Here is a 27,939-nt window from a genome sequence, read left to right as displayed (position 1 = left end):
TAACAATTAGCATTCCAGGGTTTATATACATCATACAGTTTCAGCTCATGAACTTTGACCTCTAGTTAAAGTTTATTAATTGGCATTCATTCCAAAGATGATAGTTTATATATAAATAAAACTATAGTTAGTTCTTTAAGAACATGAGGTTGTTAAATTATTAATTGATATGATTTACAAAATGAATAAACATTCCATTTAACATTTTGGTAATTTAGCAGACCGTTCCTATCCATCTTATACAGGCAGTCCATTCAAAAGGTAGGTAACAACCACATAATCACCGTCAAACATTATATAACTTCACTACATCAGCATATTTCCACCAAAATACCATCTCAGTTCAATAAAATTGGACACGTTTCTTTCCGTGTAAATTATTTAATGGCAACAAGTGAGCATGTTAAAGGAAAGAAAGATCCTGTCATGCTGAGAGCTCTGATTTGGCACGTTCAGTTAAAGTAAAAGGGGGATAAAACGGAACACAACACATTTCCTTATTCATAACATCAAATTATATTCCCATGGACATGTTCAAAGGAGACAAAATACAGCGGTTCAGTCCCAAATGGCACCCTATTCCCTTTAATAGAGCACTACTTTTGACCAGGGCCCTATAAAGAGAATAGGTTGCCATATGAAACAGACAGTGACAAACCACTCGGGTTGTTAACCAAAAAAAGTAGGCCTCAATGCCATATTCTCCAACAAAGAAAAAGAACACTAATATTAATAAACACTAAATATGTCATCTACTAACCTCTTTGATAGGATCCTCATCACTTATATTAAAACTACAGATTTTTGGCTTTGCAGGCTCTCGAATGAAGGCAGCCAATCGCCAACGGCAACCATTTTTCACTAGGGTGTGCATCCTAAACGCTATGTAGTGTGCTACTTTTGACCTGATCCCATAGTGGCTCTTGTGCACTATATAGGGAATAGGGTGCCATTTGGGATGCAACACCAATAATTAATTTCTCCCTTCACAGTGACCACTGATCCTGCCATTGACAGGGTTTTGGGCGGGTAAACGACTCTATCCAACCTTGTTAGATCAGTGATTACTTCAGCAATAGGAAAGGCCACAGGGTGCAGGCCTTTTTTACAGCACCAAAGCAAAAGGCTTGAAAAGCAACAACAACAACAAAAAGTCCAAATACTCTAGAATGACTTCCTATCCTCATTCCCCGTTCCTTAATTCTCACTGCCAGTGTCCTGAGAGAATGTCTACGACTCAAATGGGACCCTATTCCCTATGTAGTACCCTACTTTTGACCAAGGCCATACTTCTCTGGTCAATATTGGAGCACTATGTAGGGAATAGGGTGCCATTTGAGAAGCACTCCAACTGGTAGGTTAAAGCAATACGGTGGAACCAATTAAACCTATCCGTTCCGATGAACCAATTAAACCTATCCGTTCCGATGAACCAATTAAACCTATCCGTCCCGATGAACCAATTAAACCTATCCGTTCCGATGAACCAATTAAACCTATCCGTTCCGATGAACCAATTAAACCTATCCGTCCCGATGAACCAATTAAACCTATCCGTCCCGATGAACCAATTAAACCTATCCGTCCCGATGAACCAATTAAACCTATCCGTCCCGATGAACCAATTAAACCTATCCGTCCCGATGAACCAATTAAACCTATCCGTCCCGATGAACCAATTAAACCTATCCGTCCCGATGAACCAATTAAACCTATCCGTCCCGATGAACCAATTAAACCTATCCGTCCCGATGAACCAATTAAACCTATCCGTTCCGATGAACCAATTAAACCTATCCGTTCCGATGAACCAATTAAACCTATCCGTTCCGATGAACCAATTAAACCTATCCGTTCCGATGAACCAATTAAACCTATCCGTCCCGATGAACCAATTAAACCTATCCGTCCCGATGAACCAATTAAACCTATCCGTCCCGATGAACCAATTAAACCTATCCGTCCCGATGAACCAATTAAACCTATCCGTCCCGATGAACCAATTAAACCTATCCGTCCCGATGAACCAATTAAACCTATCCGTCCCGATGAACCAATTAAACCTATCCGTCCCGATGAACCAATTAAACCTATCCGTCCCGATGAACCAATTAAACCTATCCGTCCCGATGAACCAATTAAACCTATCCGTCCCGATGAACCAATTAAACCTATCCGTCCCGATGAACCAATTAAACCTATCCGTCCCGATGAACCAATTAAACCTATCCGTTCCGATGAACCAATTAAACCTATCCGTTCCGATGAACCAATTAAACCTATCCGTTCCGATGAACCAATTAAACCTATCCGTTCCGATGAACCAATTAAACCTATCCGTTCCGATGAACCAATTAAACCTATCCGTTCCGATGAACCAATTAAACCTATCCGTTCCGATGAACCAATTAAACCTATCCGTTCCGATGAACCAATTAAACCTATCCGTTCCGATGAACCAATTAAACCTATCCGTTCCGATGAACCAATTAAACCTATCCGTTCCGATGAACCAATTAAACCTATCCGTTCCGATGAACCAATTAAACCTATCCGTTCCGATGAACCAATTAAACCTATCCATTCCAGAAACCTTCTGCGTTGAAGGATTTTTTTTTTTTTAAATAAACAGGAAATGAGGTCATTTAAAATAGGTGGTCAGCAGGTGCATTTGTCCTTTAGCGGTTCCAAATAAATGGGACTGAATCAAGAAGACCTTTTGTTAAAGAAACAGAACATGTCACAGGATACAGTCTGATAAATAACATCTCTGGCTTGGGGGGGGGTGTTTACTGAAACACTGAGTTTATATCATTCCTGACATTTTAAATCTGCACATCCTGTACAGTCTATGAATAGGCACTTTTAAATAAGTTCTTTGTTAGATTTGTTCTTTCATGGTTTTCTTTTGCTGTTATAATGACACAGCAGTGTCACAATGATTCTGGGAATGGTCAGCACTGGAGATTGGCAACAAGCAGATGAAGCCAAGATGCATTCTGGATCTTGTAGTCCCGTTGGAAGGAGTTGTCCTCCTTTAGTAGCTGTAGTAGATGAACAGTCCCAAATGAACCCCTAGACCCTTGAGGGGATCTGAGATGATATGACAGGTGTAATCAATATGGGCTTAGTTCCAACCGGCTCTCTGATATGCTAGGTGGACGTTTCACCATATTGCTTGAATCAATTATATCCTCTTAGATCTCCACAAGGGTCTAGGGGTGGATTTGGGATTGGGCCATAGACAGCATATAGAGCAGTGGAATGAGAAGGCTGGATGCTGCCTGAAGGGGATAGGAGAAAAACGGGATTCGGTTGGAGGAACTGAGAAGGTGGTGGTGGTGGGGGGTGGGGGGGTAGTTTACGAAGACTTCTCTTTCTTTGCTCTCGGCGAATCGGCTCCGTTGGAACTCACTCCGTTCACTCCATTGGCTGCCAACAACAGAGGATGAAGTCAATGTTCTTGGAGCAAACAACAGGTACAGAAAAGGAAACGTACCAAATGACTTGAACTAAAGCCAATTTACCCAGCTCTACTTGCAGTATTAACACCAGTTTTAACTCTAACAAACATATTCAAGGGGCGGCAGGTAGCCTAGTGGTTAGAGCATTGGGCCAGTAACCTGAAAGGCTGCTAGATCGAATCCCCTTGTCGTTCGGACAAGGCAGTTAACCCACTGTTCCCCGGTAGGCCGTCATTGTAAATAAGAATTTGTTCTTAACTGACTTGCCTAGTTAAAATAAAAATTCTAGATGGATCCGATTAAAAAGCAGACAACTTAAAAGCAGAGAAAACACATCTTGTTCTAACTTAGACAACATCCTCTGGTAGCAGCGTGACTCACCTTTGTCTTTCTTGGACTTGGTCTTGGGAGCTTGGGGCTTCTTGGGTTTCAGGGGCTGGGCCTGCTCTCTCCACCTCCTCAGCTGGAAGTTGATGAATTTCCACATCATGAAGGCTTGAGTCACACAGATGGTAGCTAGCACAGCGATCCTGAGAAGAGAAGAGATGGTAGTTAGACACAGCGATCCTGAGACGAGGCGGTTCTTAGACACAGCGATCCTGGGAAGAGGCGGTAGTTAGACACAGCGATCCTGAGAAGAGGCGGTAGTTAGACACAGCGATCCTGAGGACAGAAGAGACGGTAGTTAGACACAGCGATCCTGAGGACAGAAGAGACGGTAGTTAGACACAGCGATCCTGAGGACAGAAGAGGCGGTAGTTAGACACAGCGATCCTGAGACGAGGCGGTAGTTAGACACAGCGATCCTGAGACGAGGCGGTAGTTAGACACAGCGATCCTGAGACGAGGCGGTAGTTAGACACAGCGATCCTGAGACGAGGCGGTAGTTAGAAACACCAAATATCACATTTGAGGTAATAGTCAAACTGCCTCCAGACTGTTAGAACACCGTTACAGTCGAAGTGGCTCATTCCTTTACTAGACTCTGTTCCTAATACCCTTTTCTCTAACATCTGAAAGGACTTCATGGAAATGAGACAATTACTACAATGTCCTCCCTACTACAACTAGTTAATTGTCTTTAGTTAAGTTTGTTTCAGTCCAGTCAAGCCCCCCCCCATTACACGCTCTCTCTCACCGAACGCTGAGCACGTTGAAGTTTCCGTTCGCCAGGTTCAGTCCCTGTTGATCAGCGTTGGACAGGCCGAAGCCCACAGTCAGGACAGACAGGGACAGGGTGAGCAGCCGTCCAAGGACAAACAGCACCGCCCAGACGGTGAACCTTGTAGAGAGACAGAGACATGTTACATGACCATAACATCCTGTCTTCTTTCTCAATGCTATCATAACACTAGACCTGTAGACTGACTGTCTAATAGATAAACACCATCATAACTAGACCTGTAGACTGACTGTCTAATAGATAAACACCATCATAACACTAGACCTGTAGACTGACTGTCTAATAGATAAACACCATCATAACTAGACCTGTAGACTGACTGTCTAATAGATAAACACCATCATAACAAGACCTGTAGACTGACTGTCTAATAGATAAACACCATCATAACACTAGACCTGTAGACTGACTGTCTAATAGATAAACACCATCATAACACTAGACCTGTAGTAGACTGTCTAATAGATAAACACCATCATAACAAGACCTGTAGACTGACTGTCTAATAGATAAACACCATCATAACTAGACCTGTAGACTGACTGTCTAATAGATAAACACCATCATAACTAGACCTGTAGACTGACTGTCTAATAGATAAACACCATCATAACTAGACCTGTAGACTGACTGTCTAATAGATAAACACCATCATAACTAGACCTGTAGACTGACTGTCTAATAGATAAACACCATCATAACTAGACCTGTAGACTGACTGTCTAATAGATAAACACCATCATAACAAGACCTGTAGACTGACTGTCTAATAGATAAACACCATCATAACTAGACCTGTAGACTGACTGTCTAATAGATAAACACCATCATAACACTAGACCTGTAGTAGACTGTCTAATAGATAAACACCATCATAACAGGACCTGTAGACTGACTCCTAACATCCTTGTCTAAAATGCCAAGTTGGCTTTATAGGGACATTTTGTTGTAGGGCTTTGAAGTGTGCTGTGACCTCAACTCACCCAGTCTCTGTGTGTGTTCACCCAGTCAGTCTCTCTCTCTGTGCGTGTTCACCCAGTCAGTCTCTCTCTCTGTGTGTGTCTGTGATCAGTCAGTCAGTCTCTCTGTGTGTCTGTGTTCAGTCAGTCAGTGAGAGTGAAAATATATATATGTGTGTGTGTGTCTGTGTTCACCCAGTCAGTCAGTCTCTCTGTGTGTCTGTGTTCAGTCAGTCAGCGAGAGAGAAAATATATATGTGTGTGTGTGTGTGTGTGTGTGTGTGTGTGTGTGTCCTCAACTCACCCAGTCTGTCTCTTGTCGTTGCTGAAGTAGACCAGGCGGGACACGTGGAAGAGAAGCTCTGTGAAGTAGTGCAACACCAGCAGGACCAGAGCCAGACGATTCAGACTGAAAGACACAAAATGGACGCCGTTAGATCCCTCTGTTACCACGGTAATGACAACTAATTAGACGGTCGTGCCTCATAGAGAGGTAAGGAAATACTTTGCCTTTTTTTGGCTAGAAAACGGCTATTTTAACCACTAACCCCAGCCTTGCTATGATGTGTCAATTTACAACCATCTAATTGTCATATCAAAAAAGAGGAGCCGTGGACAGAGTAGAAATGTAGTCAGTCCTCTGTTCCAACCTCCCTGCTGTAGTCAGTCCTCTGTTCCAACCTCCCTGCTGTAGTCAGCCCCCTGATCCAACCTCCCTGCTGTAGTCAGCCCTCTGATCCAACCTCCCTGCCGTAGTCAGCCCTCTGTTCCAACCTCCCTGCCGTAGTCAGCCCTCTGATCCAACCTCCCTGCCGTAGTCAGTCCTCTGATCCAACCTCCCTGCTGTAGTCAGCCCTCTGATCCAACCTCCCTGCCGTAGTCAGCCCTCTGATCCAACCTCCCTGCCGTAGTCAGTCCTCTGATCCAACCTCCCTGCTGTAGTCAGCCCTCTGTTCCAACCTCCCTGCCGTAGTCAGCCCCCTGATCCAACCTCCCTGCCGTAGTCAGCCCTCTGTTCCAACCTCCCTGCTGTAGTCAGCCCTCTGTTCCAACCTCCCTGCTGTAGTCAGCCCTCTGATCCAACCTCCCTGCCGTAGTCAGCCCCCTGATCCAACCTCCCTGCCGTAGTCAGCCCTCTGATCCAACCTCCCTGCCGTAGTCAGCCCCCTGATCCAACCTCCCTGCTGTAGTCAGCCCTCTGTGCCAACCTCCCTGCCGTAGTCAGTCCTCTGATCCAACCTCCCTGCTGTAGTCAGCCCTCTGGTCCAACCTCCCTGCCGTAGTCAGCCCTCTGATCCAACCTCCCTGCCGTAGTCAGTCCTCTGATCCAACCTCCCTGCTGTAGTCAGCCCTCTGTTCCAACCTCCCTGCCGTAGTCAGCCCTCTGTTCCAACCTCCCTGCTGTAGTCAGCCCTCTGTTCCAACCTCCCTGCTGTAGTCAGCCCTCTGATCCAACCTCCCTGCCGTAGTCAGCCCCCTGATCCAACCTCCCTGCCGTAGTCAGCCCTCTGTTCCAACCTCCCTGCTGTAGTCAGTCCTCTGATCCAACCTCCCTGCCGTAGTCAGTTAACCTCAAGCCTCTGTGTGTAAGGGGTAGAGAAAGTGGATTTTCCACTGGACTTTTGTATACAATTGGACAAAAGAATAACCTCCTAGTGTTGTTGATATGAACCAGGTCTTACTTGAGGATGTAGGCTCCTGCGATGTGGACTAAGTACAGAGCGATATACACCAACTGACGGGGAATATCCTCCTACAAAACAAACAGCACAGAGAGACAGGATATATGAGACAGGATATCAGGAAAAACCTGCTTAGGGACAAATGTTTCAACTTCTTTAAAAAAAAAACACTCAAATATTACATCAACAAGGAACTCACTTGTGAGTTTAGTCAATTTAATTCCAAATAGTAAAATCAGCTGACTTTAAGTACTCACTTTCTTGGTCTTCTGGAAGTAGATCTCAGGCAGGGTGTGAAGCCAGTAGCCCATCTGGCTGATAAAATACAACTTCATCTGGAACCTACCAGCACCACAAACAAAAACACCAAGTCCATTCTAACATTGTTACCTTACATTTTTACTTCATTTAGTTGACACTTCTCGAGAGCGACTTAAAAAAAAATTAAAAAGTGAATTCAACTAAGTTAGGTAAAACAATGTTATAGTAACATTTTGCACATACAAAAGAAAAGCAGCTAGAATTTGCTATCAAACAGCACTAGACTAGTTAGACACAGAGGTACCTAGGAGAAGTCATGCTGAGTGATATGATTAGCTCATTCCATATAGGAGTGTTTGAAGAGAACGCCCCCAACTCCTATTATTAAAAAAACGTTAAGTCCCCTATTTAGGGACCTTTGAGTGGTTCTGGACCGGTTCCGACTGATGTATTTGTGTACAGAGCGCTCTGTCCCTCTTCGCATGCCGCTCTCATCTGAGATGCAGTATGGGAAATCTGACATATCTGCATAGAGAGCGACAAGTCACATTTCCTGGCCTATCCAGACAAAGGATACATCTCCTGGCCTATCCAGACAAAGGATACATTTCCTCTGGCTGTGAACCTCACAACTCTGCTTACAATATGGCATATGAAAGGAGAGAGGCTACAGATCGCAGCTCAAACAGTATCACCTCACTGTGATGTTCTCAGATGGGGTTACAGCTCTCAACATGAAAGAATACTAAATTATTTTGTAGAACTGAAACAAGAACAGTTCTCTTGGTGAAAGAGGGACAAATATCAGGTAATGTTTAAAGCTGAAGTTGTAACGAGGAAGCACGCATTATGAATGGCATCTCTGCGTTACTCAGAGGACGCTGGGCTGAAAAATTTGTCCGTCAGTTATATGAAATGGTCCCAATCTCGTCATTAAGTACGATCGTATGTATTTACAGTTAGAAGGTGACGTTTAAAAAAAAAAAAAAGTGATTGTAACTATATTCACCCCACTGATTTGTCATATTTTCATCATATTTGTACGGTGTACTTGAGTTCGTGTCCTCAAAAATGACTACACCTCAGTGACGTAGAGCTACGTTGACTAGAAAGGTGAGATTGTAATCTTTCTCTCAGTATAAGCTTCACTAGGTATTGTTTATGACTCTCATGATAAATAATTACTTTTTTTTGGTATGGTCTATATAGGCAGAAATCTACATTGACATTATACTTAACAAATGGAAATCCTGTGACGAACACAAGAAAATATGTGAAGCTAGTATAAGCAGAAAGGTTTCCACAGAGATACTTAAGAGAACTGATGCTCTCTAAGTAGAAACGCTCCATCTGTCACTAAACAAACCCACACACTTCTATGCAAACATCCCACCAGTTGACATAGGGCACTGAGGAGGACTGTGAATGATGAACGTTGGCCATTACAAGGAAACAACAACTGAGACGATATGGAAAAAAACAGTCAGAAACATTTAGTTGTACATGTTTAACCTAGCTCTTAAAAAAAAGGGGACAGTACCCACTCGGATGAGCCTTTTGTACAAGGTACGGGTTTGAATAGAATGGGTTCAGGACTTACGGCATCAGGGTATGAGGGTATCCATCCCACAGGCTCACTGGGTTAGACAGGAAGTTCTCCTGGAAGAGAAACCAAAAAGTCACACACACCAATCAGATGGTCTTAAACAAACAGGAACCCCCACTAGCCCAGAATGTAGACCATTTAACATCACCTATATCTAAACACAGCCCAGAATGTAGACCATTTAACATCACCTATATCTAACACAGCCCAGAATATAGACCATTTAACATCACCTAACACAGCCCAGAATGTAGACCATTTAACAACACCTATATCTAACACAGCCTAGAATGTGGACCATTTCACATCACCTACATCTAACAAAAACCATATTCCAGTAAACAGATCGTTTAACACAGCCCATATTCCAGTAAACAGATCTAACACAGCCCATATTCCAGTAAACAGATCTAACACAGCCCATATTCCAGTAAACAGATCGTTTAACACAGCCCATATTCCAGTAAACAGATCGTTTAACACAGCCCATATTCCAGTAAACAGATCGTTTAACACAGCCCATATTCCAGTAAACGGACAGTTTAAAAGCACATACCGACATGAGGATGCTGGTTCCCCAGCCGAAGGAGAACAGGTAGAAGGCAGAGAGCTGGCCGGACTCATTGAACTTGCTGTGCTTGGTCTTAGAGAAGTGCATCTTCCGGTTGATCTTCTGCATAACAAAACAGACAGAGAGAGGTTAGAGGTTAGAGGGGGCGTATAGACAGAGAGAGGTTAGAGGGGGCGTATAGACAGAGAGAGGTTAGAGGGGGCGTATAGCCAAAGAGAGGTTAGAGGGGGCGTATAGACAGAGAGAGGTTAGAGGGGGCGTATAGACAGAGAGAGGTTAGAGGGGGCGTATAGACAGAGAGAGGTTAGAGGGGGCGTATAGACAGAGAGAGGTTAGAGGGGGCGTATAGACAGAGAGAGGTTAGAGGGGGCGTATAGCCAAAGAGAGGTTAGAGGGGGCGTATAGACAGAGAGAGGTTAGAGGTGCTAATTTTTTGTCCATTAAAATAAAATAAAATTGATCAGAAATACAGTGTAGACATTGTTAATGTTGTAAATGACTATTGTAGCTGGAAACAGCAGATTTTTTATGGAATATCTACATAGGCGTACAGAGGCCCATTATCAGCAACCATCACTCCTGTGTTCCAATGGCACGTTGTGTTAGCTAATCCAAGTTTATAATTTTAAAAGGCTAATTGATCATTCGAAAACCCTTCTGCAATTATGTTAACACAGCTGAAAACTGTTGTTCTGATTAAAGAAGCAATAAAACTGGCCTTCTTTAGACTTGTTGAGTATCTGGAGCATCAGCATTTGTGGGTTTCAGAAGAAACTCATCAGTCTATTCTTGTTCTGAGAAATGAAGGCTATTCCATGCGAGAAATTGCCAAGAAACTGGAGATCTCGTACAACGCTGTGTACTACACCCTTCACAGAACAGCGCAAAATGGCTCTAAACAAAATAGAAAGAGGAGTGGGAGGCCCCGGTGCACAACTGAGCAAGAGGACAAGTACATTAGTGTCTAGTTTGAGAAACAGACGCCTCACAAGTCCTCAACTGGCAGCTTCATTAAATAGTACCCGCAAAACACCAGTCTCAATGTTAACAGCGAAGAGGCGACTCCGGGATGCTGGTCTTCTAGGCAAAGATGCAAAGAAAAAACCATATCTGACTGGCCAATAAAAATAAAAGATTAAGATGGGCAAAATAACACAGACACTGGACAGAGGAACTCTGTCTAGAAGACCAGCATCCTGGAGTCGCCTCTTCACTGTGTGAGTGCGTGTGGCTGAGTGTGTGTGTGGCTGAGTGTGTGTGTGTGTGTGAGTGCGTACTTACGTCCAGGACATACTCCTGGATAATGGCGTGGATGATGATGGCCACCAGCATGTAGAAGAAGACTGTAGCCACATCCTTCAGGCCGTAGTGGAAGTGGTTCACCACGCTCTCCTCTGATAGGGAGACACACAAAGCATTTCACAAGCCTTAATAAACCCTTTATAACCCTTCATAAAAGGCCTTTATAGATGCCTTACAGAATTTATTAGAAGTTGTTCCCTACCGTCTCTGCTGGACCATCTGATGGGAGATGCATATATCGTTACAATTATAGATTTTTTTAATATATTTTGTAAGTATTATGTATGTGAATTGGACAGATGGGAGACAGGGGGTAAGATAAATAGATAGAGAGTACATGTCAAACGGTATCAGACCAGATTGAACCGACACTGTAGGAGGGGGCACTATAACCACCACACCAAGGTCCCACTGTAGGAGGGGGCACTATAACCACCACACCAAGGTACCACTGTAGGAGTGGGCACTATAACCACCAGACCAAGGTCCCACTGTAGGAGGTGGCACTATAACCACTAGACCAAGGTCCCACTGTAGGAGGGGGCACTATAACCACCACACCAAGGTCCCACTGTAGGAGGGGGCACTATAACCACCACACCAAGGTCCCACTGTAGGAGGGGGCACTATAACCACCACACCAAGGTCCCACTGTAGGAGGGGGCACTATAACCACCACACCAAGGTCCCACTGTAGGAGGCGGCACTATAACCACCAGACCAAGGTCCCACTGTAGGAGGGGGCACTATAACCACCAGACCAAGGTCCCACTGTAGGAGGGGGCACTATAACCACCACACCAAGGTCCCACTGTAGGAGGGGGCACTATAACCACCACACCAAGGTCCCACTGTAGGAGGCGGCACTATAACCACCAGACCAAGGTCCCACTGTAGGAGGGGGCACTATAACCACCAGACCAGACCAAGGTCCCACTGTAGGAGGGGGCACTATAACCACCAGACCAGACCAAGGTCCCACTGTAGGAGGGGGCACTATAACCACCACACCAAGGTCCCACTGTAGGAGGGGGCACTATAACCACCACACCAAGGTCCCACTGTAGGAGGGGGCACTATAACCACCACACCAAGGTCCCACTGTAGGAGGCGGCACTATAACCACCAGACCAAGGTCCCACTGTAGGAGGGGGCACTATAACCACCAGACCAAGGTCCCACTGTAGGAGGGGGCACTATAACCACCACACCAAGGTCCCACTGTAGGAGGGGGCACTATAACCACCACACCAAGGTCCCACTGTAGGAGGCGGCACTATAACCACCACACCAAGGTCCCACTGTAGGAGGGGGCACTATAACCACCACACCAAGGTCCCACTGTAGGAGGGGGCACTATAACCACCACACCAAGGTCCCACTGTAGGAGGGGGCACTATAACCACCAGACCAAGGTCCCACTGTAGGAGGGGGCACTATAACCACCAGACCAAGGTCCCACTGTAGGAGGGGGCACTATAACCACCAGACCAAGGTCCCACTGTAGGAGGGGGCACTATAACCACCAGACCAAGGTCGCACTGTAGGAGGGGGCACTATAACCACCACACCAAGGTCCCACTGTAGGAGAGGGCACTATAACCACCACACCAAGGTCCCACTGTAGGAGGCAGCACTATAACCACCAGACCAAGGTCCCACTGTAGGAGGGGGCACTATAACCACCAGACCAAGGTCCCACTGTAGGAGGAAGCACTATAACCACCAGACCACACCAAGGTTCCACTGTAGGAGGGGGCACTATAACCACCACACCAAGGTCTCACTGTAGGAGGCGGCACTTTAACCACCAGACCAGACCAAGGTCCCACTGTAGGAGGGGGCACTATAACCACCACACCAAGGTCCCACTGTAGGAGGGGGCACTATAACCACCACACCAAGGTCCCACTGTAGGAGGGGGCACTATAACCACCACACCAAGGTCCCACTGTAGGAGGGGGCACTATAACCACCAGACCAAGGTCCCACTGTAGGAGGGGGCACTATAACCACCAGACCAAGGTCCCACTGTAGGAGGGGGCACTATAACCACCAGACCAAGGTCGCACTGTAGGAGGGGGCACTATAACCACCACACCAAGGTCCCACTGTAGGAGGGGGCACTATAACCACCACACCAAGGTCCCACTGTAGGAGGGGGCACTATAACCACCAGACCAAGGTCCCACTGTAGGAGGAAGCACTATAACCACCAGACCACACCAAGGTTCCACTGTAGGAGGGGGCACTATAACCACCACACCAAGGTCTCACTGTAGGAGGTGGCACTTTAACCACCAGACCAGACCAAGGTCCCACTGTAGGAGGGGGCACTATAACCACCACACCAAGGTCCCACTGTAGGAGGGGGCACTATAACCACCAGACCAAGGTCCCACTGTAGGAGGGGGCATTATAACCACCAGACCAAGGTCCCACTGTAGGAGGGGGCACTATAACCACCACACCAAGGTCCCACTGTAGGAGGCGGCACTATAACCACCAGACCAAGGTCCCACTGTAGGAGGGGGCACTATAACCACCAGACCAGACCAAGGTCCCACTGTAGGAGGGGGCACTATAACCACCACACCAAGGTCCCACTGTAGGAGGGGGCATTATAACCACCACACCAAGGTCCCACTGTAGGAGGGGGCACTATAACCACCACACCAAGGTCCCACTGTAGGAGGGGGCACTATAACCACCACACCAAGGTCCCACTGTAGGAGGGGGCATTATAACCACCACACCAAGGTCCCACTGTAGGAGGGGGCACTATAACCACCACACCAAGGTCCCACTTCAGACAAACATACATGTAGTATTTATTAAGGTTTCATAAAGCCTTTAGAAAGGCCTTCATGGATGCTTTAAGAAGGGTTTAGAACCACATACGATGCAATATATATATATATATAGAGTGGGGAAAAGGCAACTCGACTAGGAAACACCTGCCTGACCTGCTACTCAAGGAATTTAGCTGAAAACACCAGGCTGTTAATGAATGACAGAGGGCTTATTACGAGCACCGTAAACTGAATATTTATGTCCCAAATGACACCCTTATTTCCTAAGTAGTGCACTACTTTAGACCAGGGTCCATAGGGATCTGATCAAAAGTAATGCACCATGTCAGGAATAGGGTGCCATTTGGGAAGCAAACCTGCCAAGAATATCTGTTCTTTAAATAAAATCCGACATCACGAAACACATTCCATCAGCACCTCGTACATGACTTTAAATAAGGCAAAGCAGAGTAGGAAGTACAACTGCTAGGTTGAAGTAGTACAGGAAGGAGAACTTTTAGGATTAAGTAGAGCAGGAAGTAGAATGGCTAGAATAAATTAGTTAGGAGCTCCACTGTTAAAGAATCGAGTGTTACAGGAGGAGTTTGTAGGAAAACATTCATTCACCTTATATAGCACACTACCCAATAGTCCCTGGTCAAAAGCAGAGCACCACATATGGAATAGGGTGCCATTTGGGACACAGACGAGACTGTGATGCCATAGCCTGTATTAAACCCTAGCCCCAATTCTTCCAGAACAACCTAACAGGAGAACATTGTAATAGAAGACTAAATGTAGCGTCACAGGGGGGAAAGAGCTCTGAAAAAAAAAAAAGGGTTCTAGAAGTGGAAAAGTGTTCTAGAAGTGGAAAAAGTGTTCTAGAAGTGGAAAAAGTGTTCTAGAAGTGGAAAAAGTGTTCTAGAAGTGGAAAAAGTGTTCTAGAAGTGGAAAAAGTGTTCTAGAAGTGGAAAAGTGTTCTAGAAGTGGAAAAGTGTTCTAGAAGTGGAAAAGTGTTCTAGAAGTGGAAAAAGTGTTCTAGAAGTGGAAAAAGTGTTCTAGAAGTGGAAAAAGTGTTCTAGAAGTGGAAAAGTGTTCTAGAAGTGGAAAAGTGTTCTAGAAGTGGAAAAAGTGTTCTAGAAGTGGAAGGCCATTTGAGTAGAGTTCTATTCTGTAACTCCACAGGAGAAGGCTTCTGATTCTAGAACTACAAGTCCATTCTAGTTATAAGCTGCCTGGTTAAAGTTTCTACACTGACAGAATAACAGGCAAATTAGTTCCAGACACACTGAAGAAAAGGTGGGTAAGAAATGAGGATGTCATGAGGTCATTTTTGCTTTGTCATTCATTCAAAATAAAATGTCATGAAAAAAAGTTATGAAAGCAAAAGAGGAAGTCGATATAACCTCCATACCAGAGCATACATTTGACCCAGTAAAAAAAATAAAAACATTTTTTTAAATAATGGATAAAAGTTAATATGGGGAACAATATAAAAGTTAAACTCACCATTTGCAGAGATGGTAACGTTGTATTGGACAGTGATGAACAGCACTGCAACCTTCGAGGTGACCTGCACCACAGAGGGGCCAAGGGAGAGGATTGGTTAGACATGAAAACACAGGATTAGGTCCCAAATTGCACCCTATTCCCTACATAGTACACTACTTCTGGCCAGAGCCCGGCTTCCAGAGGCTTCTAACGGAGTCGATACCTAAAAGCAAAGCACAACATGATTGTCATTAGCTGTCCCTTTCTGTGGATCACCTACCATGGTGTAGCCTGCTTAAATTAACCAGGGGGCATTGTAGATCGGTTCGCACACTCGTGTTTCTATCTGACATGTTGTTGGAATCATTCAATCCAATACAACAGGTGAGACTGAACGGACGATTGGGGATTTGGACTTCAAAACATATGTGTCGTCATACGAACTCTTCTTGAGGACAGAAATGTTACCAATATGGCAAGATTGATTCATAACTACACCTTTTCACTGCGGAACTCAGTTCTGTAATAAAGTAGCTTCACATCGTCAATGTGACTACAGCACATCAAGGCACAAGAACAACTCAAACTCCCATGATGCATCTAGTCAACTCAATGCGGGCGCTGAATTTTTTGTAAAAAAAGGGATGCATCATGTTAAGTTAAATTCGGATGAAGTGGGACACTTTCTGCATTTCCAGTCTTCTTTCGTCTCCTCAGACATTTAGCCAACATATCAGCCCAACACATGATGCATTTTCTGAAATCCTAAAGATGTTTCCTAAAATCACACAAAAATGTTGATATCATATTCACAGAAGGCATGACACCCCCAATTTTTGTAGACTGAGCTAAAAGCCTATTTTTCAGTTTTGTATTTGGTCAACTGGGATGGTCATAATTCTACCCCAATGCCAAGTCTATGTTGTGTGATTTAGGAAACATCTTGAGGACTTCAGAAATGTATCATGTGTTGGTCTGATATGTTGGAAAAATGACTGAAGAGTTTAAAGAAGACTGAAATACAAAAAAAATGTAAGTGGGCCAATTTTTCTAAATTCACCTTACTATAGTTCTGCTTGGTGCAGGGTAACAGTTCTACAAGAACCAGAGCCCTGTCAAACCCCCAGTACAGCCCTGCCCTAACCCCCAGTTCAGCCCTGCCCTAACCCCCAGTACAGCCCTGGCCTAACCCCCAGTACAGCCCTGGCCTAACCCCCAGTACAGCCCTGCCCTAACCCCCAGTACAGCCCTGCCCTAACCCCCAGTAAAGCCCTGCCTTAACCCCCAGTACAGCCCTGCCTTAACCCCCAGTACAGCCCTGCCTTAACCCCCAGTACAGCCCTGCCTTAACCCCCAGTACAGCCCTGCCTTGACCCCAGTACAGCCCTGCCTTGACCCCAGTACAGCCCTGCCTTGACCCCAGTACAGCCCTGCCTTGACCCCCAGTACAGCCCTGCCTTGACCCCCAGTACAGCCCTGCCTTGACCCCCAGTACAGCCCTGCCCTGACCCCCAGTACAGCCCTGCCCTAACCCCCAGTACAGCCCTGCCCTAACCCCCAGTACAGCCCTGCCCTAACCCCCAGTACAGCCCTGCCCTAACCCCCAGTACAGCCCTAACCCCAACCCCCAGTACAGCCCTAACCCCCAGTACAGCCCTGCCCTAACCCCCAGTACAGCCCTGCCCTAACCCCCAGTACAGCCCTGCCCTAACCCCCAGTACAGCCCTGCCCTAACCCCCAGTACAGCCCTGCCCTAACCCCCCGTACAGCCCTGCCCTAACCCCCAGTACAGCCCTGCCCTAACCCCCAGTACAGCCCTGCCCTAACCCCCAGTACAGCCCTGCCCTAACCCCCAGTACAGCCCTGCCCTAACCCCCAGTACAGCCCTGCCTTAACCCCCAGTACAGCAGATCACTACTGTAAACTGGATCTCGTTCCTCTGTGGAACAAACCTATAAGACTCCTAACTATGGTTGATTAAGTAGGACAACAAAAAACAAATTACAAAACGTAAACATAATTTTTAGCAACTTTTAAAAAATAAAGTATTTTGATGCACTATAACTTAGTATGTACATTTATGTCACAATTCTACCCAGAGCGTTATTAATGACCGTTTTATAACCTTAACATGAAATCAGAAAATAAATCACCGTCGCTGATCTGAGTCGCAGGGTCCCCGTTAGAGGAGGGCAGAGCAAGCTTCTCTGTCACACCAGTACATCCATGTGTTTCATCATCAAGCTTCTCTGTCACACCAGTACATCCATGTGTTTCATCATCAAGCTTCTCTGTCACACCAGTACATCCATGTGTTTCATCATCAAGCTTCTCTGTCACACCAGTACATCCATGTGTTTCATCATCAAGCTTCTCTGTCACACCAGTACATCCATGTGTTTCATCATCAGTCTTCTCTGCTAGGGCTTGGTAACAATAGGTTAGGTTCTCTCTTGTTAGACCAAGAAATAAAAACGGCATAAAATATTAAGCTGTCCCAGTCCCACTTTTTCTGAATTCACCCTAGTAAACATGAAATAAAAAAATAAAAAAATAAAAAAATATATATATATATATATATATATAAAATTCTGTGTAAACCAACAATACATTTTTAAAAACACTAATTGTTTTAAAACGTAAACTGTTGACTTTGTAAAATGAATTGCGATTCTTGGGACTTTTACAGAAGATAACTTGAGTTTTTTTAATGAAGGAGGGGGTTTACCCACAAACGATGACAGCGCTCCCAGTCGCCCAGTGACTGCCACGTAACACTTGATCTGCGCATCCTCCCCGTTCTCCCAGCAGCAGGTTGTCATGCCGGCAGGAGCAGCTCGGATTTTTATCCCTTCAGAATAAGAGTCCCTTTGCAAAGATATGCTAAACTTCGGGAATATTGGGAAAAAAACGGTTTTTTTTGCAGACTAGTTCAGTACAACTGTTTCACAGCATCGATACCACCGTTGAAAAAAATAAATGGATAATTTGATTTTTCAAACCAACATTTTTGAAAGTTTACACAAATATTGGTATGTTGAAAGCCATTGTCTAGGCTATATTTAAATAAAATACTTTTAATAAAATACAAATATGTTATAGGAATAACTCAATAGTCTGCTAAACTTAAAATGTGTATCTTGTGCTAGGTTTAACACAGGTTTAACACAGCGTGCAGGTGACTCCTCACTCCACCCACTACAATGTAATAGACTGTATATTGACTTGTGGAGAGAGAGCTTTTCTAGCTAAAGTGAGGTGGAAAAGTACTCAGTAGGGTCTCTACTAAGCAAATATGTGTCGTTTTAGAGGGGGACTGCGTTGTTCATATCCAGCAGCACTTTGTTCTCCACCCCCTCCATAGCAATATGCTAATAGACTGTACACGGGCTACAGATTTGTTTGTAGAGAACTTTTTTACCTGAAATATGACTTGGTTCAACTATGAGTCTTTTACCCTGGCCATACATGGCTTTCTTGCACTGACTGAATGACATTTTATGACTGAATGACATTTTATGAATGAATGACATTTTATTTTAGTGTCAAATCACCAAGTGGCGACTCGTCCCTTATGGGATTAATTGACGCGTAAACAAACATGACAATAATTCACAGCGGGAATTCAGTCATCCCGTGTTCTCTGCGTCAAATCAACACATCGTAGTAAATAAAGGTTATCCAAACAATAATTATATCCCTAGAGCAGTACAATAATATAATACATATATAAATAAATACAGAAAAATTAAACACTAGGAACTTGAACCCAGTATTTTTTTTCAGTCCCAGAGATTCATTCTCTATTTCTTCCAGGTCACAATAGTTACATAGTCTTTCCTCTTCCATTTCACCACAATACCTGTTTCAATACACAGAGGCAATATCCCTGATCTGACCTGTTTCAATAGGCAGAGACAATATCCCTGATCTGACCTGTTTCAGTACGCAGAGACAATATCCCTGATCTGACCTGTTTCAGTACGCAGAGACAATATCCCTGATCTGACCTGTTTCAGTACACAAAGGCAATATCCCTGATCTGACCTGTTTCAGTACACAAAGGCAATATCCCTGATCTGACCTGTTTCAATACACAGAGACAATATCCCTGATCTGACCTGTTTCAATACACAGAGACAATATCCCTGATCTGACCTGTTTCAATACACAAAGGCAATATCCCTGTTCTGACCTGCTTCAATACGCAGAGGCAATATCCCTGATGTGACCCGTTTCAATACGCAGAGGCAATATCCCTGATGTGACCTGCATCAATACACAGAGGCAATATCCCTGATGTGACCTGTTTCAATACACAGAGACAATATCCCTGATCTGACCTGTTTCAATACACAGAGACAATATCCCTGATCTGACCTGTTTCAATACACAAAGGCAATATCCCTGATCTGACCTGTTTAAATACACAGAGACAATATCCCTGATCTGACCTGTTTCAGTACACAGAGACAATATCCCTGATCTGACCTGTTTCAGTACACAGAGACAATATCCCTGATCTGACCTGTTTCAGTACACAGAGACAATATCCCTGATCTGACCTGTTTCAATACACAGAGGCAATATCTCTGTTCTGACCCGTTTCAATACATAGAGGCAATATCCCTGATCTGACCTGTTTCAATACACAGAGGCAATATCCCTGATCTGACCTGTTTCAATACACAGAGGCAATATCCCTGATCTGACCTGTTTCAATACACAGAGACAATATCCCTGATCTGACCTGTTTCAGTACACAGAGACAATATCCCTGATCTGACCTGTTTCAGTACACAGAGACAATATCCCTGATCTGACCTGTTTCAATACACAGAGGCAATATCCCTGATCTGACCTGTTTCAATACACAGAGACAATATCCCTGATCTGACCTGTTTCAATACGCAGAGGCAATATCCCTGATCTGACCTGTTTCAATACGCAGAGGCAATATCCCTGATCTGACCTGTTTCAGTACGCAGAGGCAATATCCCTGATCTGACCTGCTTCAGTACGCAGAGGCAATATCCCTGATGTGACCTGCTTCAATACACAGAGGCAATATCCCTGATCTGACCTGTTTCAATACACAGAGGCAATATCCCTGATGTGACCTGCTTCAATACACAGAGGCAATATCCCTGATCTGACCTGTTTCAATACACAGAGACAATATCCCTGATCTGACCTGTTTCAATACACAGAGGCAATATCCCTGATCTGACCTGTTTCAATACACAGAGACAATATCCCTGATGTGACCTGCTTCAATACACAGAGGCAATATCCCTGATCTGACCTGTTTCAATACACAGAGACAATATCCCTGATCTGACCTGTTTCAATACACAGAGGCAATATCCCTGATGTGACCTGCTTCAATACACAGAGGCAATATCCCTGATGTGACCTGCTTCAATACACAGAGGCAATATCCCTGATGTGACCTGTTTCAATACGCAGAGGCAATATCCCTGATCTTCCCTGTTTCAGTACCCAGAGGCAATATCCCTGATCTTCCCTGTTTCAGTACACAGAGACAATATCCCTGATGTGACCTGTTTCAATACACAGAGGCAATATCCCTGATCTGACCTGTTTCAATACACAGAGGCAATATCCCTGATCTGACCTGTTTCAATACACAGAGGCAATATCCCTGATCTGACCTGTTTCAATACATTGAGGCAATATCTCTGTTCTGACCTGTTTCAATACACAAAGGCAATATCCCTGATCTGACCTGTTTAAATACACAGAGACAATATCCCTGATCTGACCTGTTTAAATACACAGAGACAATATCCCTGATCTGACCTGTTTCAGTACACAGAGACAATATCCCTGATGTGACCTGCTTCAATACGCAGAGGCAATATCCCTGATCTGACCTGTTTCAATACACAGAGACAATATCCCTGATCTGACCTGTTTCAATACACAGAGGCAATATCCCTGATGTGACCTGTTTCAATACGCAGAGGCAATATCCCTGATGTGACCTGCTTCAATACACAGAGGCAATATCCCTGATCTGACCTGTTTCAATACGCAGAGGCAATATCCCTGATCTTCCCTGTTTCAATACACAGAGGCAATATCCCTGATCTGACCTGTTTCAATACACAGAGGCAATATCCCTGTTCTGACCTGTTTCAGTACACAAAGGCAATATCCCTGATCTGACCTGTTTCAATACACAGAGACAATATCCCTGATCTGACCTGTTTAAATACACAGAGACAATATCCCTGATCTGACCTGTTTCAATACACAGAGACAATATCCCTGATCTGACCTGTTTCAATACACAGAGACAATATCCCTGATCTGACCTGTTTCAATACACAGAGACAATATCCCTGATCTGACCTGTTTCAGTACACAGAGACAATATCCCTGATCTGACCTGCTTCAGTACACAGAGACAATATCCCTGATCTGACCTGTTTCAATACACAGAGGCAATATCCCTGATCTGACCTGTTTCAATACACAGAGACAATATCCCTGATCTGACCTGTTTCAATACACAGAGACAATATCCCTGATCTGACCTGTTTCAATACACAGAGACAATATCCCTGATCTGACCTGTTTCAATACACAGAGGCAATATCCCTGATCTGACCTGTTTCAATACACAGAGGCAATATCCCTGATCTGACCTGTTTCAATACACAGAGACAATATCCCTGATCTGACCTGTTTCAATACACAGAGGCAATATCCCTGATCTGACCTGTTTCAATACACAGAGACAATATCCCTGATCTGACCTGTTTCAATACACAGAGGCAATATCCCTGATCTGACCTGTTTCAATACACAGAGACAATATCCCTGATCTGACCTGTTTCAGTACACAGAGACAATATCCCTGATCTGACCTGTTTCAGTACACAGAGTCAATATCCCTGATCTGACCTGTTTCAATACACAGAGACAATATCCCTGATCTGACCTGTTTCAGTACACAGAGACAATATCCCTGATCTGACCTGTTTCAGTACACAGAGACAATATCCCTGATCTGACCTGTTCCAGTACACAGAGACAATATCCCTGATCTGACCTGTTTCAATACGCAGAGACAATATCCCTGATCTGACCTGTTTCAATACGCAGAGACAATATCCCTGATCTGACCTGTTTCAATACACAGAGACAATATCCCTGATCTGACCTGTTTCAATACACAGAGACAATATCCCTGATCTGACCTGTTTCAGTACACAGAGACAATATCCCTGATCTGACCTGTTTCAGTACACAGAGACAATATCCCTGATCTGACCTGTTTCAGTACACAGAGACAATATCCCTGATCTGACCTGTTTCAATACACAGAGGCAATATCCCTGATCTGACCTGTTTCAATACACAGAGACAATATCCCTGATCTGACCTGTTTCAATACACAGAGACAATATCCCCGATCTGGCCTGTTTCAGTACACAGAGGCAATATCCCCGATCTGACCTGTTTCAGTACACAGAGGCAATAACCCCGATCTTACCTGTTTCAATACACAGAGACAATATCCCCGATCTGACCTGTTTCAGTACACAGAGACAATATCCCTGATCTGACCTGTTTCAGTACACAGAGACAATATCCCTGATCTGACCTGTTTCAGTACACAGAGACAATATCCCTGATCTTCCCTGGGCACATAACGATCTCTTGCTTTTAGGTGGGTTATACATAATAATATCTCTCACACACCAATTCACCCTGAATCAAACTACAGGTTCTCAGTTTGGGTTGATGATTCATCTCCTCCCATTTCCTTTCTTCATGTCGCATCAACAGTTGTTTTTTAATCATATCCATGTCTCCCTTACTTTGGTTTAGGTACAGATGTTCTCAATCAGACTGTTGAAAAAGGTCAGACATTTCAGTTACCTTGGCTTCCCCCTATGGACAGATCCCATTGAAAAACGTTACCAGGCTCCCCCTATGGACAGATCCCATTGAAAAACGTTACCAGGCTCCCCCTATGGACAGATCCCATTGAAAAACGTTACCAGCTATTCTGGCTGTTGGTATATCTAGCAGTCTATTCCAAAGTCTCACCATACCTGCCTTCCATCTCACCTCACAGGGTTCCCAGCCCACGTCCCCAGTTATTGCAAGTAGAAGTGCACATTTGTGGACACCTAAAAAGTAACATACTGCTCTGTTATGGACATTTTTTTAAATAGCTCTTAAATCTGTACCATATTCATTAACACGCACACAAGCAATTGGTACTTTGTAAACCGACTGGATTGCTTGATAAAATTTCCCATCAACCCCCTGTCTTTAACAACGTATAGGCTAAAATATCCCATTTACTAAATCAAATCGCTTTCTGGAAATCAATGAAACGTGCTTCTCTTCATGTAGTCTATTACTGCTTATTGTACAGACCGAGAAGATGTGATCTGTACAGGCTCTGGATTTACACAAAACACTTTGTTCTGCCGCCAGAATGTTTTGATCCTCAAAAGATCAGCCTATTGAGGATGGATGAATATGGATAAATATAATTTATAGATCGTACTTAATACATGTATACCTCTATAGTTCAGTGGCACTCCCAGGTCATTATTTGAAGATTTGGGAATGGAATTCACTATAGACTCATACCAAGTGGATGGCAGTATAGTGTACTCATACCAAGTGGATGGCAGTATAGTGTACTCATACCAAGTGGATGGCAGTATAGTGTACTCATACCAAGTGGATGGCAGTATAGTGTACTCATACCAAGTGGATGGCAGTATAGTGTACTCATACCAAGTGGATGGCAGTATAGTGTACTCATACCAAGTGGATGGCAGTATAGTGTACTCAAAAACAGATGTGGAGGAAATCATATAGGACGTCAATTCATTTAGGGGATTTTAACCACACGCTTTCCCATTTTTTCACAGCGTCAATCACCTTCTGCCACAGACAGCTCTTCATTTAAATACAGGATACATATATTAATGAGGGCTCCATTTTAGTTCTCAGGGAACATATGTCTTTATAAAATTCTTCCTCAAAATTTGCCACGTTTGCTAACTTGTTCTCAGGTTACGAAAACTTAAGTACCTGTGTAATATCAGATTTCAGCCCCCCCCCCGCTCTTCCATTGGAATTTTCTTATGTCGTTTGGGTCCTAACTTGTTTATTTGGCTCCAAAACGGTTGAGGGTTTCTTGTCTGTATCTCCTCAAGGTGTAATAACAGCCCTGTCTGATATCTCTGTTTAAATAGGCGCCGTCTTTTATCAAACGCATGCTGGGTTTTTTTCTGTTGAATTCCTTCCTACAAAATGTTCTCTTTTATTCCCATCTTTACACTGTAAAAATAAGTACTCAGCTTTGCGCATTACAGACCATAGATCCCTTAACTTATCATTCCAATAAGGTTTGTTCGGCTTGTAAACTTTCCTGGACTTGGTGGTGGTGGTGGTGGTGTATAGACAGAGAGAGGTTATAGATTAGCATAGAAAATAGCAGGTTGCATTTTCTTCACAAAAGATTTTCACACATATCGCTGTTTTGAAGACTCTTAAAACAATGGTCTGTTTTCACTGCCTTTCTGTTCTCAAACTACACATTTGGTTAGTAAAACCTTACTGAGTATTTTACATCCCAGTTTAGCAGGGACTGTTAGAAAAGTTCTCTCTACAAGCCATTATTCTCATATCACTGACAACATATCCTTTCAATATTAGTCGGATAAAAACATTTTTTAAACCATATTTGTTTTCATAAATTACCAATTGCCTTTTCTTGTTGGCACAATAAAAAAAAAAGTATTAATCGATTAAAATTAAATATCTTTTGAACTTCAGCCAATGTTTTGAAAGGTGGGCTTTTATTTTGAAGGTTGTGTCATTACCAGACTAACGTGACGTCGTTATTTGTGCTGCGGGCAGAACACCAGTAAAGTATCCATGCTGGACTGTCTTTCTTGCACAATATTGTATCCAGCGACACTGCAACATTGTAACGTTAGCAGCTTAAATGTTACAATCTCAGAATCTATTTAGCCTTCCAGTTGTTACCGTAACGATTGCAATGCGAGGTATACCACATTACTCTAATTTACAAGTGGCTCCTAGACTAGAAAAGGAACTATACAGCAACCATGTGGAAATGGTCAGTTTTACAACTATAATAATAATAACAGTAGGCCACTACACGCCTTTTCAACTCAAATACACTACAATAGAGACACTACGGATTAGTCACTAGAGGAAGTGGCATAGAAGAGCTGAGCTGCTGCCATGTCTACTTTCAAGAGGCTGACGTGACGGTTCAGCAAGCATCATCATCATCATCATCATCATCATCATCATCATCTCTCCCCAGTTGAGTTGACACATTGTAGCTTTTACGAGTCTCATTACTTGGAAACGCTTCGCTCTTATTTCACCCCAGACCCCTCGAACATGTGGACTAGACCTACCTCAAACATCAACCCGAGGAGAAACACCATAGCAACACAGGAAACAATATCTGCATGGTTCTGGATGATAAACTCGTGGCTCAACACCGGCGGGTTCTTGTTGGTCTTTTTGCGGATCCCCATTTTGGACGGATTCCAAAAAGCGAACTTTTATAGCGACCAGGCGCAACTCAAAAGCAGAGAGGAAATCGATATGAACAAGTATTCGGTATTGTTATCTGTCCGTCTTAGTCCTGCTCCTCTCTCACACTCAAACACCGCCCAGCAAATGAACAGCGAGTTGCTCTTCTTCTTGTAGGAGGATCGCGGCCGACGCGCGTCGCCGGTAGAGAGGAGCGGTTCACCGCCCCCTACATGTCTGGAGGTCAGAGACCGTTGGTTTTACGTGCCTTCCTCTACACAACCCCGGCAAGTGATAGTCAATCGAAACCATTTTTAAGATCGCCCTGGATAAGAGATATTAAATCGAAACGGTTAACAGGATTTCCTGGATAAGTGATAAAAAAGACAACAATGTATGTTATTTGCGTGCATATTGAGGGAGCATGATGAATACTATCCCATATGTTCATAGACTCAACACACCTTTTAGTGGCTTTTAATGATCTTCTGACCAGAGGTGATCTGTCAAGAGCCCCAACGCTGGTTCTGAACGTAAAAAATAATAATTGAAAACATAAGGAAGATATCTTTGATATTAAAAGGTTAAATTACTACACACCTTTATAGGGTTAGTGTTCCCACACGGCCATATAACCCATGTTACAGCTCTTGTTTACTGAAGACAGATGGGAGACAGCGACAGCCACCTATGCTAATTAGCTATCTAGCGTGTTGGAACACCTGTGTGTAAGCTAACTGAGGAGGCAGACACAGTGTCTGGATCTGTGCTAAACTGCTACAGGAAGTCTATATTTTACTGTCTTTTTTGTTGTTGCTGATTTGAAAGATAAGAGGCATATTATCATATGTTTCAAACAAAAACGTTTCACGAGCGACAATTATTGACGTTTCGAAACAGTAAAAAAAAAAAAAACAGCGTCGGAATTGTAGTCGACACGCAGCCAATCGAATGTCACCGCTGAAAACCCTACAGAGAAGAATGGTTTTCAGGAGGAATCCATCTGCAACTTGTTTCACAGTACGGTTGATAGGGTTTACTCACACCTCACTGCGTACTTGGATTAAACATTTCATTAAAGTTCAGGGTTAGGATAAGGGTTTAGGTCAGGGTTTAGTTTGTTTTGGTTTAGTTAAGATTATGTTTAATAGACAATGTTGTGTTATTGAACATCTACGGAACATCTACGGAACATCTACGGAACATCTACGGAACATCTACGGAACATCTACGGAACGGAACATCTACGGAACATCTATGGAACGGAACATCTACGGAACATCTACGGAACATCTACGGAACGGAACATCTACGGAACGTCTATGGAACGGAACATCTACGGAACATCTATGGAACGGAACATCTACGGAACATCTACGGAACATCTACGGAACGGAACATCTACGGAACGTCTACGGAACATCTACGGAACATCTACTTGGGACTATCCATGTAAAGGCTTTCCTCATAATGTTCTGCAATTTTAAATGTAACCGATGTGAAATGGCTAGCTAGTTAGCGGTGGTGCGCGCTAATAGCGTTTCAATCGGGTGACGTCACTCGCTCTGAGATCTTGAAGTAGTTGTTCTCCTTGCTCTGCAAGAGCCTCGGCTTTTGTGGAGCGATGGGTAACGATGCTTCGAGGGTGGCTGTCGTCGATGTGTGCAGAGGGTCCCTGGTTCGAGCCCAGGTAGGGGCGAGGAGAGGGACGGAAGCTAAACTGTTACATAAATACAACGTAATCCTACAAGAGTCTAGGGCAGAGGCCTTTTCTCATTTGGGCAACAGTCTGTCTTGTTTCCTCCCTGCCCGGGAAACAGATCAGCGGTCGAGGAGATGTCAATTCGTTATCTCCTTTGGATCAGCTTTTGTTTTGTCAGAAGCGAGAGAGAAAAAAATGAACCTGCTTAAAAACACTACTTATCATTTATCTATAAAATGTCTGGAACAACTAATTTATTATGGGATCCACCCCTGTAAACCTCATTAGCCTAATGACCCGCGAGTGAAGAAGGAGTCTCTTTTCCTGCAAGCGCATTTTTTTTGTCCACTT

The 27,939-nt window shown here is 43.9% G+C and overlaps 2 protein-coding genes across 2 annotated transcripts; both read right to left on the bottom strand.

Annotated features, from left to right (window-relative positions):
- Positions 1 to 365: 365 nt before the first annotated feature.
- Positions 366 to 2,820, bottom strand: LOC115195333 (uncharacterized). The gene is made up of 2 exons (XM_029755110.1): positions 1,443 to 2,820; positions 366 to 1,388 (listed from the first exon to the last, which is right to left on the bottom strand). The coding sequence occupies exons 1-2, from the start codon at positions 2,582 to 2,584 to the stop codon at positions 1,313 to 1,315; spliced, it is 1,218 nt and encodes a 405-aa protein (XP_029610970.1). The 5' UTR covers positions 2,585 to 2,820; the 3' UTR covers positions 366 to 1,312.
- On the bottom strand, positions 370 to 26,053 carry LOC115195334 (translocating chain-associated membrane protein 1-like 1). The gene is made up of 11 exons (XM_029755111.1): positions 25,766 to 26,053; positions 15,330 to 15,393; positions 11,008 to 11,120; positions 9,712 to 9,828; positions 9,150 to 9,208; positions 7,546 to 7,630; positions 7,289 to 7,359; positions 5,911 to 6,015; positions 4,603 to 4,746; positions 3,846 to 3,994; positions 370 to 3,432 (listed from the first exon to the last, which is right to left on the bottom strand). The coding sequence occupies exons 1-11, from the start codon at positions 25,886 to 25,888 to the stop codon at positions 3,362 to 3,364; spliced, it is 1,101 nt and encodes a 366-aa protein (XP_029610971.1). The 5' UTR covers positions 25,889 to 26,053; the 3' UTR covers positions 370 to 3,361.
- Positions 26,054 to 27,939: the final 1,886 nt, after the last annotated feature.

Source organism: Salmo trutta, chromosome 6, assembly GCF_901001165.1.
Source record: "Salmo trutta chromosome 6, fSalTru1.1, whole genome shotgun sequence".
Taxonomy (NCBI): Eukaryota; Metazoa; Chordata; class Actinopteri; order Salmoniformes; family Salmonidae; genus Salmo; species Salmo trutta.
The sequence above is the reverse complement of the archived record's forward strand: the minus strand, read 5'-3'. Positions and strand labels throughout refer to the sequence as shown.